This window comes from Myxocyprinus asiaticus, chromosome 47 (genome assembly GCF_019703515.2).
Source record: "Myxocyprinus asiaticus isolate MX2 ecotype Aquarium Trade chromosome 47, UBuf_Myxa_2, whole genome shotgun sequence".
NCBI classification, from domain to species: Eukaryota; Metazoa; Chordata; class Actinopteri; order Cypriniformes; family Catostomidae; genus Myxocyprinus; species Myxocyprinus asiaticus.
In genome coordinates this window covers 9,497,324-9,513,517 of record NC_059390.1, presented here as the reverse complement: position 1 = coordinate 9,513,517, position 16,194 = coordinate 9,497,324, and the positions used below count along the sequence as shown (strand labels likewise).

The following is a 16,194-nucleotide window of genomic DNA, read 5'->3' as shown; positions in this document are numbered from 1 at the left end:
TGTGATTTTTGGAGCTTCAAAATTTTAGAGATATTCTTCTAAAAACCTTCATTTGAGTTCAGCAGATGAAAGAAAGTCATACTTATCTGGGATGACATGAGGGTGAGTAAATGATGTGAGAATTTTCATTTTTGGGTGAACTATCCCTTTATTGCAGATTACGGAGCCGAAGATTGGATCAGAGATGTCCGTGCAGAATAAAGTTTAAAGCAGCAGTGTGTAATTTGTAATGTCGTTCATCAACGAATCAGTGTTTTTAAACAAATCTATAAAGTGAACGAATTGTTCTCATTCACTTCCGTTGTTTCGATCGTGAACGACTAGAGCAGCTCTAGTAGCAGCTTTAGTATAGCAGCGTCCAAAAGCTAAAGCATCTACCGTTGTACCTCAGTGCCCGGCCAGTCAATGACTTCACATGCAGTGATTTGCAAATGAAGGCACCTTGTAAGGATTTAAATCCAATACCATGGGATGATATCTACTACGTCATCGCTGTACAGTCTGCAGCGTGGAGTACGCTGAAAGTACTTTTTTTTTTAACAATGATTCAGTGACTCACTCGTACCACATCAAATACCCTCATTTGTCACCAACTACTAAAGATGTGATCTGCAGAAATGGTGACTGAACGAATCAGTAAACTAATTTGAAAGAATCTCTTTGGTGAATGGATTCAATGACTCGAGTCACTGGAATGAATCAACACCCCACCCCCCCCCCCAACTTCTGTACCACTAGCGTCACCTAACTGAATTGCAAACAGCAGCTGCAGAAGGACATTAAAATAGTAAAGTTCTAGAATTGAATAGAAGACTTATGGACATCAATAAATGCCAAGTTAGCATTTAAAACTTTAATATGCCAGCACAGTTTTACCAAACAGTAGATTAAAATCATAAACAGTTAGTGTTTCTCCATACATTTCTGTTTCATATCCATACATGTAAAATCACTTTAAAATGCTGCACTTTAACATTGTTTTACTGTAAAAACTGTGGGTTTTCAAACATTCACATGCTGAATGGTTTTTGCTACACCGTTTGGTACAAAAATCTCATCTAACCAGTCACGCAAACCCAGTCTGCAGGGATGTCGGGCCACCTGGGACCCAGTTTGAGCCCAAACCTATTGGAGGGCTGCCATACAGTATAAGTCTCAATCTCTTCTCAATCAGACCTGGTTTAGACTCAAAACCTTTAATAGTGTTTAAGAGACTAAATAGTGTTTTTCATCATAAAAATAAGACCAGTTTTAGAAATAGATAAAAAAAAAAAAAATTTTAAAAAAAATTAAATAAATCAGCTGTTAAATTATGTCTGCAAATGGTCCAGACAGTATCTGTTAACAGGGTGGACATGATTTAGCATATTGCATAATAGCCTTGTTCACTTCTCTACTTCAATATAGCAACTGACAGGCAGCGCAAACATGTTTCATCATTCACCTTAAACATTCTCTATTCTCAGAACCTCAAAAAATAATGTAATACAAAACATCATGGTACATAACCGTGTGAGTGAAATTAACATATCTGGACTTTGGGTAAAGCATATGCAGATACAGAAGACAGTTGGCACAGAAGCTTGCTGATAACAAGCAAAAGATGCCTTCTTGACTGCTTGGAATACACGTTAAGTTAATACGTCATCAAAAGGTTTGGCGCAAGGCATTGTCAGTGAGTCCTGTCTCTTTCTCAGAACGAACAGCTGAGCCTTTGCATAGTGGAGATGGTCTAAAGAGAGTCTTTTTAAGGCACTGTGACGTGGAAGGGACTTCCAGGCACCATTTCTTCACCCCATTTGACTATCAGGATATAGTCTCCTTTCTCCTTCACTGTGTATGTGACGTTGTACATTCTATTGCCCATGTGTTTGACGTACACTTCTTCGCATGGAGTCTTTGGCCCGTGAACTCCTACCATTAACATGTTCGTCCCTGCAAGTTGGAAAGAAAATCTGTTTAGTCATCTGTGTGTTCAATATGGGATCTATCCATCTATTGATTCTAATAGATAATTTTGTTTTTTATATTTATAAAATCGTCTATTCCTGCATGTCTTACCTGCTTTACTGCAGTCTACAGTGAAGGTGTTCTTCTGGCCTATGAAGGCTTTGGAGAGTCCAGCCCCCCTCGAGATCACCTTACTGGCATCAGAAGAGAACTTTGGCATAGAGGAGAAAGATCCGGCCACTGAAGATGATTTTGTCACGGTCTCCACCAGCACTGATGATGTTTCATGTAGAGAATGACCACCAGACAGACGTGCACCTGTGGGAGTAAATATTTCATCATTACTTTGCTTCTTTATAGAAAGATCAGTTCCTTATTTTAAGAAATATGTGTCTTGGTTTTCAGTTGAGGACATGGAAACATCTTTGCCCGACAACGCTCTCACTTTCGAAAGTCATAGATTAATATTAACCTGTGTGTGCTTTCTGTGTCTGTAAACTTGTTTGTTTATGGGTGGAAGAAAACAGGGAGCTTATTTGCATTAGTGGCAAAGGAAAAGTGGGACAGTGTAATATTTTCAAATTTAAATCTCTCTAGCGCTTCAGCACACACACTATAAACTTCATAGTTGTCATAAGCTTATTTGTTTTCAAATCCACTTCAGCATACTGCATGATTATAACTGCATAACCATATTCCCCCATTTTGACATGTGTGCTTAAAGGGATAGTTCACCCAAAAATTAAAATTCTCTCATCTTTTACTCACCCTCATGTCATCCCAGAAGTGTATGACTTTCTTTCTTCTGCAAAACACAAATTTCAGATTTTTAGAAGAATATTTCAGCTCGGTAGGTCCTCACAATGCAAGTGAATAGTGATCAGACATTTGTAGCTCCAAAAATCACATAAAGGAAATGTAGAAGTAATCCATAAGACTCCAGTCATTAAATCCATATTTTCAGGAGTGATATAATAGGTATGGGTGAGAAACAAATAAAAATGTGTCTTTTTTTTTACTCTAAATCTCCACTTTCAATTTTACATCTGAAAGTCACATGTGGTGCCTGTTTAGTTTCACTTTCACATCTGAAAGTGAAAGTTAAAGTGGAGATTTAGAGTAAAAAAGGACTTCATATTGTTCTGTTTCTCACCCATACCTATTATATTGCTTCTGAAGATATTGATTAAAACACTGGAGTCTTACGGATTACTTTTATGTTTCCTCTATATGATTTTCGGAGCTACAAAGGTCTGATCACCATTCACTTGCATTATATGGACCTAGAGAGCTGAGATATTTTTCTAAAAATCTTCGTTTGTGTTCTGCTGAAGAAAGAAAGTCATACACATCTGGAATGGCATGAAGGTGAGTAAATGATAATAGAATTTTCATTTTTGGGTGAACTATCCCTTTAAACCTGTTCAATGACTCATATTTATCTATTTTTTCCAAAGTTTTCGGAATAGCTCACCCAAAATGAAAATGAGGAAGGGTGCTTTCACACTAGCACTTTTGGTGCGCACCCAGGTTTGAATGACGTCAAAGTTTGATTCATTTGGATAATGTGAACGCTGTTTTCATAACTAGGGTGCACACCTGTGAACCGCACCCGAGTCCGCTTTGAAAAGGCAACGATTGATGTGAACTCTGGTATGGTTCGCTGCTGATATGAATGCAACCATATCAAATCGCGAAAGAGAACCATTATTGATGACTTATAATTCTCGTCTTTGCAGGCTCCTAATCACAATTATTACACTATAATGCATTTCTCATACTTTCTTGACTCCAAATAAATCCCTTTCAGACAGCAGCTCACATTCTTCACATCTCTTGCAACTCATCTGTGGGCTCGCAGCAGACAAGAGCTAACATTCTTCGCATCACACACATTAAATGCATCCGTGGCAGACAAACACAAGTGTCGTTCTGTGCATATAAAGTTTTGGCAGTAAATCCAAAGAGAGGAATACTTCAATAACACCGTGAAGCTGATGTCTTCTTTAGTCGTTAACTAGTTACAGTCGTAAACAGTTGCTGCTTGTGTTCACGTTGATGACGCAATCTGACCGCGGTTCGGACCCAAATAATATAATGTGAACAGAGATCAGTGGGGGCAGGGGGAGGGGGAAAGCCCCCTCAATAATAACTGACTTTACATTTTTGATGAACCATTCCTTTAAATAACAGAAAGCCACACCAAGCCAGTTTCCCTGCTATACAGCGTAGAACAGTGGTTCTCAACCAAGGGTCCATGTCCCACTAGCAGGCCTCAGCACTCTTCCAAGGGGGCCTCAAGTTGACTTAAAATTAATTTAAAATAAGAAATATTAAAATAATTCAAATAATTAAACTTATTTAAAATGCTAAAAATACTTTAAGATGTATGCCTACAAATTATAAACAGACTCTTTCTGAAACTTCTAGAATAAAAAATTATCCGTGATTAATTCTTTTAATCAGACACGTCTAATTTCGGGCGAGGGTGCCTTCAAATATTGTCTTGGACAGTGGGGGTCCTTGGAGTCAAAAAGGTTGAGAACCACTGGTGTAGAATACTGTAAAGTGAGATGTCTCACCACCGACTTTGGCCTTAAACGGGCTGCCCACGATATGCTGTGGTCCTCCATATTTGATGGAGATCAGGTAGCTGCCAGGGGCCATGGGTGTGTAGGTGACCTTGTATCCTTCCGGACACTCTTGACACTCCATCTTCACTTTTGAGGGGCCGTCGATGGTGACTGAGAGAGCTCCTGACCCAGCGTTACATGTGTTTACAATGAAGTCTGATGGTACACCTGTAAAAGTGAAGCAAGGAGGTTTATGTGTGTCTTAAGAATTGTGGTTGGCTCATTTAATTTGATTGTTCACCCAAAAATGAACATTCTGTCACCATTTACTCATCCTTATATGACTTATGTGGCAGAATGAATCTGTCTCAGTAACCGTTTACTTTCATTGTAAAGAAAAAAAATTAAAAGTGAACAGTGACTGAGACTGAGACTAACGTATTGACTAGCATCTCCTTTTACATTCCAAGGACGAAAGCAAGTCATGCAAGTTTGGAACAAAATGAGGGTGAGGAAATGATGACTTAATTTTGCTTTTTGGTTAAACTATCCCTTTATTAACTAATGAAATCACAGCTGTTACATACCTGTAGTTCCCTCCTCCAGTCCAGGCCCAAAAGCAGTCACCATTCCTGGGTCTCCCGCCTGGCCGGTATCCCCTACACGAATCTTGAAGGGACTTCCCGGGATGTGACTTCCGTTAAAACGGACATCAATGGAGTGGACGCCGTTCTCCCGTGGAATAAACCGTATCACATGTTTATCTGCAAGCACAGGTAAACTGGTTAAAAAGTACAATCTATCAATTTCCTTTCAACTATGATCAGATCTGAAATGTCTTTGTGTAACATAGTAACATAGATCTTTGGATCCTAGATAAAATATTTAACCTGACTTGTATCTCTGAGAGTGTGTCTGTATGCTCACCATTGTCTAGTTCAGTGATGTAACACTCTTCTACTGTTCCGGAGGGTGTGTGAACTTTTGCATCAATCGCCCCTTTTGCTCCATTCAGCTGCACCGCAAATGAGGCCTCCTGATTTACCTTCAAAACCATTTCCTGGGAGATTGTGAGAAACAGAGAAAGAGAACAAATGAACACTAAAAACTCTTTCCAAAGAAAAGCCGATACTTGAAATCACATTGGCCAACATAAAAAAAATATTTGCCTCTACTTCATGCTCTTATTTTTTTTTTTTATCAGAGACACCCCTTCTTAACTCTTCAAGAAGAGAACTGCAAGTAGACTTGTCTTGTTTTATGATAAGCTGTGAAACCCTGCTCTCTGCTCTCCATCAAGTGCTCTCTCAGAGTGTATTGATAAAGGAGCTGCCATCCACAATGGAGGAGTCTCTGAATCTTATCCCATCCCACTGCTACATAGCAGAGTTATTCCCCTCAACAAAACTCAGTGTAAGTCAGTGAGCGTCTTTGAGTGTGTATGTGCGTTTGATGTGAAATCACTCACTTGTAGGCTGCTGATGGTGAGGAGGCGTGCGTCATCCGACAGTGATGCAATAGGAACGATAAAAGGGCTGTCTGGGATGTGCTCGTCATTAAATTTGATTGACACCTCGTAGTCACCTGGCATCAAACGTATAAAGGCATGAAGTGAATAAGAAGGCCGGGTGCCAATGTAAAACACACTAGTGAGTTAAACATTTGTAAATTATTCATGAAATGTGGCAAACATTCCACTGCTAAAGCAAAACTAAGCTAATATTAGCATTCCGGGGTCTTACCAGGTTCTTGCACTACATAGGCCACACCACAAGACCCGTCCTTCCTGTCTTCAAAGGAAATCTCAGCTTTGCTGGGCCCTTCAACTGCTATGGACAGACCGCCAGCACCAGCTTCCCGAGTCCAGATACTGAACTCAGCTAACCATCACACACAATTATATACAAATTAATCAAACCAATTCTGCTATACTCTCTACAGAACTGACAGACCTCAAAGGTCTAAAGCAAAGTTTGCTTAAAGGGATAGTTCATCCAAAAATTTTAATTCTCTTATCATTTACTCACCCTCAGACCATCCCAGATGTGTATGACTTTCTTTCTTCTGCAGAACACAAACAAAGATTTTTAGAAGAACATTTCAACTCTGTAGGTCATTTCAATGCAAGTGCATGGTGGCCAGACCTTTGAAGCTCCAAAAAGCAGATAAAGGCAACATTAAAGCAATCCATTCCATGATGCTATAGGAAGTGTAATAGAGCTTGAAATCATGATCGCCAAGGAGACTGCTGTCAGGACTTATAGTGAAAAAGGAGTTACATTTTGGTCTGTTCACAGCCAAAACCGATTGGATCACTTCAGATGACATTGATTAACCCACTGGTGTCTTATGGATTACTTTCATGCCACCTTTATGTGCTTTTTGGAGCTTCAAAATTTCAGTCACCATTTACTTGCATTGTGTGGAACTACAGAGCTGAGATATTTTTCTAAAAATCTTTGTTTGTGTTCAGCAGTACAAAGAAAGTTACACACATCTGTGATGGCATCAGGGTGAGTAAATAATGAGAGAATTTTCATTTTTGGGTGAACTATCCCTTTAAATAACTCTATTCTACTATACTTTTGAACTACTGCTGTATAGTAGTATAATATATTACTTGTACTATCTAAAAGCTTAAACATTTCATTTATACGTCCCTTTAAAGGTGCACTAAGAAATGTTTAGGTTATTTTTTACTGGGCACAGTTGTCTTGGGCTAACGAAATAATGTGAGTTGCATGATGTTTTTTTTAATGTTTTTTTTTTTTTTTTAGCAAGTTATCACTCAAGTCCCTGTGCTGCATTTTATGTACAACTTTGTATAGAATTGTTAACAATTTCTTTAATTTTCAATTGTTTTGTTAACAACAATGTTTCCAATCCTAGACAAAGTCATCCCTTACAGTTGGTGATCTACCACAGCTTTGCTAATCGGTTCAGTCGAGTCATTTGAAGAATGAAGTGGACATAACTAGGCCAGGGAAAAAAAATATTGATTTTTAATTTTTTTTGCAGTCTTCATTTGAACGATCCTATAATCGATTCTTAAAATTCCAAGATCCATCTTTTTACTTTTACTTTAAAGTTGACTTCAGTTTTGGTTGTGTTTATTGTTATATTTGTTCAATAAATAGCAATTAATCTGCATAGTTCAGGCCCTTATGTTATTTTTTTAAATTAATATTTTTGTAATGTACCAAGTAAGAAGCTTCCCTGTATAATTTACATGATTAGCTGATAGAGAATCTCTTTTATATGTTAGCAAAATGGACATTATAACTTAAACATACCCAAATGGATTAGAATCAAATCAAATCAAAATCTGAATGAAGGGGGGAATCAAGAGCTTGTGAATCGGAATCGAATCAGATTGGTATATCTGTATCAATATCCAGTCCTAAGGGCTACCCAGGGTGAAGAATAAAATAGCTTTTTAAAGGCTACTGATATTACTGGAGTCTAAATCTCTTGTGAGCGTTCATTATTTGAAACATCTCTCAGAGGTCCTACTTATTTCTTGGGGTGTAAAACCTTTTAGTGCACCTTTAAAGACCTCACAATATCCCAGATATCCTAGTTCCTGACTTTCTGTTTCTTACCTGGAACTCCAGCCACTCCCCGGTCCAGTCCAGTACCACCGGCCCGAACCTTGTGGGCCCCTCCCTCTCCCAGGGGCCCCACAGTGAACTGGAAGGGGCTTCCAGGGACATGCTGGCCCCTGTACTTGACATTAACAGTGTGGGGGCCCATCTCATGAGGCACAAAGCGCACACTGTAGGTGCTGTCCTCTCCTTCTACTATCTCAGCATCTTCTGTCTTACCGCTGGGACTCGTCACCTGTGCGGTCATCTCCTGAGTACCTGTCTCACCTGAGAGAAAAAGAGAGGGGTAAATGAGGAATGGAAGAAGGAGAAAAGCAGAGAGAGAGAAAATGAGAATGTGAGAAAGAGATGGAAGAGAAGAGAAAGAGACAGGGACTCGTAAAATACATTTCACATATAATTTGAGGCATTTCTTCAATAAGAGCTGCTGTTTTGGCTGGGCTGGCCGCAGAGCTAAAGGCTGCTCAGATTTTCCAGCTCGGCTCTCCTGTCGTAAATGTTTGCAGTGGAAAGGGTGCACTCATTCCCATTGAAAACCCCATAAACACCCACACAATGACTTCATCTCACACATACACAATGGCAAAAAAAAGAAACTAACAAAGAATTTTGACTGCAAAATGTAAAGTATAATTCACCCAAAAATACAAATTCTGTCATTATTTACTTATCCTTGTGTCGTCCAAACCCACATGTTTTTCTTTCTCTTGTGGCACACAAAATAAGATTTTGAAGAAACTCTAGCTGCTCTTTTTCACACAATGAAGGCATACAATGACCAGGACCAAAAAATGACAAAAAAGCACCATAGAAGTATTTCATATGACTTTTGTGCAATATTCCAAGTCTTCTAAAGCAATACGAGAGCTTTGTTTGAGGAACAGAATTTAATAAAAATAGTTATTTACTAAAAATCATCATCAACCAATAACATTTCTCATTGCTGACATTAAATTAGGCACAACGTGTCTTAGCATGTTGTATTTGAATGTATGCAAGCAAATGAGATTTAAGAGCTACGGCTTAGGTAACACTTGAAATATAGTGCACTAGTCTTCTGGGCTAGTTTTAAGTTACTTTTATGGTGCTTATTTATCATTTTCAGAGTTCGATATATCCACCAGGACACTCTGCAAGATATCTTTTGTGTTTCATGGGGATGCGGGGGGGTTGAGGAAAAAAAGGACAAAGAGGTTTAGAACGAGAGTTTACATTTTTGAGTGAACTATCCTTTTAATCTATGAACGATACAGTATTGCATGCAAACACACACACACACCCTCTGATTGTCGGGCCTGGATGCTGCTGAAGGGACCCAGGCTCTCCCTGCCCAGGAATCCACCAAAAACGTCCCTGAAGGGGTCGCCCCCCACCTGGGTGCTCTCCTCCACCCGCACCTCCCGTTTGGTCTCACCCACGCGGGTCTTGCTGATCTCAGTGCGTTCTGTGCGGGTGTAGGTGTGGCTGCTGCGGGTGAAGGTACGAGTGAGACGTTCTTGGGCTGACACCATCTGAAACCAGTTCCCTACAGAAGAGGGACCCAAGAAAAGAGGAAAAAGAAAAGAAGGAAGAAGAAAGGAAGTGATGAAAAAGGGGAAAACTGGAAATGCATGCATCCAAGCCAGGTGAAAACAAACTTTTCTTAACCCATTGGCAAATACTTTTTTCCTGTTTTGAGCGTAAACCTCACTAAATGTTATTCGATTTATAAAAAGTAAAACAAAAATACTTAATTCAAGATATATTCTCTGCAAACAAGTATTAATATGTTATGCAATATGATTTTGGTGTGACAACCAGAGGGAAAACTCCAAGAGACAAGAAGTAACACATTATGACAGTGTTAGAGTCAGTGAGAGACAGGCGGAAAGACAGAGAAACAGGTAGAAGGACAATAGTTTGACATCTGCTCCCCAAAGGCTCATTTAGTACATTATGTTTTTTTTTCCCCTTCATATTTTCTACACATTCACCAACATTCCCTAAAGGAACTGTCCTCACCTGGAATTTTAAGGTTGAGGTCGCAAGTACTGCCCACCATGGCAATAGAGGGCGCCTGCCTCTTTCTGGTGATGCTCTCCTTCATTCTTCCCTCGCCCAGAACCTTCACTGTAAATGGACTTCCTGTGGAATAACAGGACAAAGAGTTTAAAAGAGCTGTCTACCTCACAAGTACCAACACCTCAAAGAGTTTCATGTTGGAGGGCAGTTCAGTACCTGGTACATGCTGGTCTGCGAATTTGATGTTTATGATGTAAGTACCAGGTTCGGTTGGGCAGTAGGTCACTTTGCATGTTCCGTCGTCAACATCCGAACAGTTGATGTCCACTTTGCTGGGCCCCTCGATGGACAGACCCAGACCTCCATAACCTATTGTACACACCAGAACCTATTATATTTAAGTGCGTTTTAACCCAATGCTTTTTGAAGCTTGATTCTTTAGGTTAAATCAATGCAATAAGAACAATTTCAACGCAAGGATTGATTTTAAAAATGCACTTTAAAAAATTATATTTACATTTAATTGGTTCTTAATCAACATTCTCTTGGAAATGTCAGAGTTTGAGTTAAATTCATGTCAAATTTCAACATGGCAGCCATCAGAGGGGGGCGACACACCTATGTAGAATTTAACAGCTTTTACTGGGGCACTTACTGGGCTTAAAGGGATAGTTCACCCAAAAATGTAATTTCTCTCATTATTTACTCACCCTTATGCCATCCCAGATGTGTATGACTTTCTTTCTTCTGCAGAACACAAATGAAGATTTTTAGAAGAATATCTCGGCTCTGTAGGTCCACACAATGCAAGTGAATGGTGGCCAGAACTTTGAAGCTCCAAACAGCACATACAGGCAGCATAAAAGTAATTCATACGACTCCAGTGGTTTAATCCATGTCTTCTGAAGTAATCCAGTTGGTTTTGGGTGAGAAGAGACCAAAATGTAACTGCTTTTTCACTATAAATCATGACATCAGCAGTTTCCTTGGCAATCATGATTTCAAACTTGATTACACTTGCTTAAACTTGCAAACTTGATTGACACTTCTAGTGCTCTGCGTATGCGTCAAGCACTATAATCGAGCTTGAAATCATGATTGTGCATAGAGACTTCAATGGCAAGATTTACAGTGAATAAGGAGTTACAGTTTGGCTTTTTCTCATCCAAAATTGATTGGATCGCTTCAGAAGACATGGATTAAAACACTGGAGTCATATGGATTACTTTTATGCTGCCTTTATGTGCTTTTGGGAGCTTCAAATTTCTGGCCACCATTCCCTTGCATTGTGAAGACCTACAGATCTGAAATATTCTTCTAAAAATCTTTGCTTGTGTTCAGCAGAATAAAAAAAGTCATACACATCTGGGATGGCATGAGGGTGAGTAAAAATTAGGAAATTAAATTTTAAAAATACATCATTTTAAACATATTTGTCTAAAAGTACTATTCATTTATTTAGAAATAATTTTTTCTAAACAAATATTTTAGTGGAAATAAATACTTAAAACACCTTGAGTATATGATGATCAGCCAAAAAATATACCCAATTACAAGTAAAACAATTTTATTATAAGACGCAAAATCCCACTAACCTGCACTCCTGGTGTCCACAATGAACTCTGCCACTTCAAAAGTATGTCCTTCAATTAGACCTTTCCCAAATACCTTCACCTTACTGGCGTCTCCAATCTCTGACTGGCCCACCATGATCTTGAATGGGCTGTTGGTCACATGTTTTCCATTCTTCTTCACGCTGACCACGTGCTCACCCACCTCTTTAGGGGTGAAGGATATTCCTGAGGACAAAGAACAACAAGACTGAGTTCTTTGTTCAGGCTTAAGATAAATTTATGTAAGCACCATCATAAGCATCATCATATCTAACAAAAAAGCAAGGCTCCAGGCGTTTGACTTTACATCAAAGGTCTTTTCTGAGCTGATAGTGAATTCTTTTTGAAATCAAAGGAATGGGCTCAGTTTCAAGCAGCCTGGCTTTTGAGCCAAACATTATCGTCATTATTTCAAAAGGTTTCAGTGTTTAATTGCGGACATCAGCCAGAGCATTTTGATATTCTTTTGTTTTGAAAAACCTCAAAAGAATGTGGTAAGCAAATTCTTCAAGCTTCAGAAAGTGTAATAATTAGGGTGTCTTCATCATAAAAAGAGTTTGTAATTCCTGTTTAACTCCTAATTACTGATTTTAAAGCTGAAGTGTGGAATTTCTGCAGCATCAAATAATGCTAAACAATAAAAACAATTCCAAACAGGTTTCCCAAACACTATCCCTGTCCTCCATTGGTCACCAAAAAGAAAGTCGCATCCCAAACTCAAGCCATTTCATTGAGTCAATAGACCTTTTTCACAGACTGTGATGACGTGTTTCCGCCTTATTTAGCAGCATAAATATATATAAAAAAATGTATATTATACATTCTTTAAATATTGAGTGTAAATTTATAACATTATGCTTATTGTTACAGTTGCAATCAAAATTATTCAACCCCCCTGACCAGCAGTACATTCTGCTGATGTGAATTAAAACACATCAACTAAAACCTCAGTAAACAGTTTTTAATACACATTTGAGTGATTTTGAGAGCAAAGAGTTCAGTTTACACAAATTTTAAAATAAAAAATAACTAATTCTCTCCACAAATGTCATGTCAGAAATATTCAATCCCCAAAGTCAATCATTTGTGGAGCATCCTTTATCCTTAATAACAGCAAATAAATGTTTCAGGTAAGTGTTCTCCGGCTTCGGACACCTCTCTATTAGAATTGTTACACATTTCTCATGAGCAAAAGCTTCCAGCTCATTGACCTTCTTTGGTTTCTGTGCTGCCACTGCTTCCTTGTGTTGTGTTGCTGGAAAGTCCAGTGATCACGAGCTTCAATTTACACACTGAAAGCATCACATTTTTCATGCCAAAATGGCCTGATACCTGAAAGAATCCATGGTGTCAGTCACATAGTCAGGATAGCTGTTTCCTGCAGCCGCAAAACACCCCCATAACAGGACTGACCCACCTCCATGCTTGACTGTGGGGATGGTGTCGTTCTTGTCATCACCTAGTCATCTTACTCCAGACGTACTGCTGACCCATGGGTCTAAAACTCATTTTCAGTTTAGTGTCATACGTCTATAAAACCTTCTTCCAGGACTCCACAGGTCTTTCCTAATTACTTCTTGAATATTCAAGTCAACATTTCCTTGGTGAAGTTTTGCTTTCTTCCACACCCCAAGAAGGTTGCTGTTGTATCATATTTAAAAAATGCATGAATGGTGCTGCCAACTTTGTCTATTGGAAATTGTAGTGCTTTGGAAATGTACTTTTAGCCATGACCTTTCTTGTGTAATGAAATAATCTCCTCTATTAGCTTTTGAGACAGCTTATATTTAATTGCATTTTTGCATAGAAATACATTTTTGCTTACAACGCTAAACTTACATTTTAAAACTTAAATAAGTACCATTGTAGATTGATGACTTAATTTGGTTTTAAAACAATTACTTGTGTAGCCTTACATATTTAAGAAACAGCTAAATACAATAGGGGTTGAATAATTATGACATGGCTGTATTTTTAAAAAATCCTGCTATTTACAAATATTAGGTTATATATTCACACTATGACTTTGAATGTGTCACTCAACTGATATAGATGTAAAGTTTACAAATTCTGAGTCATCAGAAAAGCTTACCTTTGTAAATCCTTACTGTCTTGGGGGGGTTGAATAATTTCGATTGCAACTGTATATCACCTTTGAATTAGTTTTAAAAAAACAAATTACTACAGCTGCGAGGGAGTTTCTATTACAGCTGCTGAGAGAGTGACAGTAAATCTGGCATCTTCTCCCATTTTACTGTCTTAATCCACCGCTCTCTATTTTTTTCTCTTCTGGAAAGTCATTCAAATGTAATAGTGGATTTTTTCTTTTGGTCTTGGAGCAAATGGGTAAGTGAAAATAATATTTGCTGTGATCTCCCATTCACCGCTGTTGAAGTTTACCCTGCAATCGTTTACTTCTGCGTTTCAAAACCCGGAGTGTGAAAAAGGTCTTTGTTGCTGTGCCGGAACACCGTAACAAACAATACAATGCTTTGAAAGAGCCAAAGAGACACAGTGTTTACACTTTTTGGGGGTATCACTTGCGAATGGCTTATATATAGTTGTTTCTAGAGACAACACAATTTGCCTTATTTACATGCTTCTATATCGCTCAGTCGTGGATCATGACACGCTGTTGCTCACCGATGTGTCTGTTTGGCAGTCTCTTCAGAAGGCAGGGCTCCTCGTTGCCAGACGGTGCTCTGATACTCGCGGTCAGAGAGCTCAGGTCAGTCTCTGTGATCTTAAGAGATACATCTGTGGCCGTGCCAACGTTCAGCTGAGACGTCTTCATGGAGTCATCGCCTTTATCAAGAGCAAGTAACAGGTAAAGTGAATAGGGATAAAAAATAAAAATATAAATAAAAAAAATAAAATAAGCAATAAGGTAAGGACAGTTGCATAGAGAAAAGAAGAGAGAAAAGTGTAAAAGGATACAAACATACTTTTTTTGATTTGTAACCAGCAAGCCATCCTGTGCTTGAGTATGCAAGAAATATAATTATTAATGATTTTAAAGGAATAGTTCACCCCAAAATTACAATTTCATCATAATTTACTCACCTTAATGTCATTCCAAACTCATCTGACTTACTGTCTCATGCATATCACAAAAGGAGAATTTTTACAAAATGCCACAGTCCATCTTTTTGGTACATTGGCAGTGGATTGTTCCTTACTTTAAAGCTTAAGGACCTAAAAGTATCATAGATGTAGTCGTCTGAAGTCATCTGAAGCCGAACGAAAGGTGTTAACGTCTGTTGCGTGTTCATGAGCACTAGGAGAGAAGTTTGTTCACAGTGGCACGTGTATTCACGTTAGAACTTGTGTTGTTTAGCGCTAAAAACAACAATTGTGAATGAACTTCTCTCATTGTGCTCATGAATGCGCAAAAGCAATCAAGATTTTCACTGAGAAATCACTTGCATTTCAGGTTGCATATGTATCGTATGTCTTCAAAAGACTTGGATTATGACACACGAATCACATGGGCTACACTTATTATACATTTGGGTCCTTTTTATACTTTTAAGTGAGGCACTATTACTGCAACTAACACTGTATTGAAAAAGCTTACTAAGAAACATCTTTTGTGTTCTGCATAAGAAAGAAAAGCAGACAGGTTTGGAATTACATGAGGGTGAGTAAATTACGATTACATTTTACATTTTTGGGTGAACTATTCTTTTAACTAGTAAACATAATAAAAATAGACATGCACTGTGTGGGTGCAACCCCATGCCTGTTGCAGAGAGCTGTTTTATATAGAGAAAAGTGAGAGTGAGACTGGGGGGAAAGGGGAAACAGGTGCTTCCTGTTACTAAAATCTCTGTGAATGTGTCTTCTACTTTTAGAAGCACTGCGCGGATGCACGTCTGCGGTTAAAATCTCCAAGTGTGAAGGCACACACACACTTCACTCTTGCAAAGACACACACACACACACACACCCCTACTAATTTAATTATTCATAGACTTGCTGGAGAGACATAACTTTGCCCCCTCTTATTTATCCTCTCTCTCTCTCTCTCTCTCTCTCTCTCTCTCTCTCTCTCCTGTGCATACACATATTTAGGCACACACAAAACCCTCACCTGTGATCTTGGATGTAAAGGGGCTTCCAGCAATGTGTTTGTCATCAAACTTGACAATGATATTATAGTCTCCCGGGGCAGTTGGCAAGTAAGACACCGTGCAGGTGCCATCTTTATTATCCTTACAGCTTATCTCTGCCTTAGAGGGGCCCTCCACTGCCAAAGAGAGACCACCTAAACAAAAGAGAAAAGAGAAGCCCCTAAATGTCAGTTACCTTTTAACTAGATCTGTCAAAATTAATATAACGCATACGATTTATTTAAAAAGTTTAACGCATTAATGTTTCTTAATCGCGATTAATGCTTTTACCGTTAATACAGCATAAACCAGCATAAACACTGGATGGAAGGGTGAAACC

The 16,194-nt window shown here is 38.7% G+C and overlaps 1 protein-coding gene across 6 annotated transcripts in view; it reads right to left on the bottom strand.

Moving 5' to 3' along the window:
• Window positions 1–1,205: 1,205 nt before the first annotated feature.
• Window positions 1,206–16,194, bottom strand: part of LOC127436748 (filamin-C-like) — a 73,410-nt gene continuing 58,421 nt past the window's right edge. For 5 of the 6 annotated variants that reach the window (XM_051691075.1, XM_051691076.1, XM_051691077.1 and 2 more), the window contains 14 exons: window positions 15,836–16,009; window positions 14,386–14,547; window positions 11,725–11,928; window positions 10,346–10,498; window positions 10,130–10,252; window positions 9,408–9,653; window positions 8,126–8,395; window positions 6,266–6,403; window positions 5,992–6,107; window positions 5,451–5,583; window positions 5,111–5,287; window positions 4,533–4,751; window positions 2,062–2,268; window positions 1,206–1,935 (listed from right to left, as the gene is read on the bottom strand). In XM_051691075.1, coding sequence (XP_051547035.1) covers window positions 1,748–1,935; window positions 2,062–2,268; window positions 4,533–4,751; window positions 5,111–5,287; window positions 5,451–5,583; window positions 5,992–6,107; window positions 6,266–6,403; window positions 8,126–8,395; window positions 9,408–9,653; window positions 10,130–10,252; window positions 10,346–10,498; window positions 11,725–11,928; window positions 14,386–14,547; window positions 15,836–16,009 — 2,510 coding nt within the window. In that variant the 3' untranslated portion in view covers window positions 1,206–1,747. The remainder of the gene's footprint in view (window positions 1,936–2,061; window positions 2,269–4,532; window positions 4,752–5,110; window positions 5,288–5,450; window positions 5,584–5,991; window positions 6,108–6,265; window positions 6,404–8,125; window positions 8,396–9,407; window positions 9,654–10,129; window positions 10,253–10,345; window positions 10,499–11,724; window positions 11,929–14,385; window positions 14,548–15,835; window positions 16,010–16,194) is intronic. The other variant, XM_051691080.1, reaches the window with a different exon arrangement.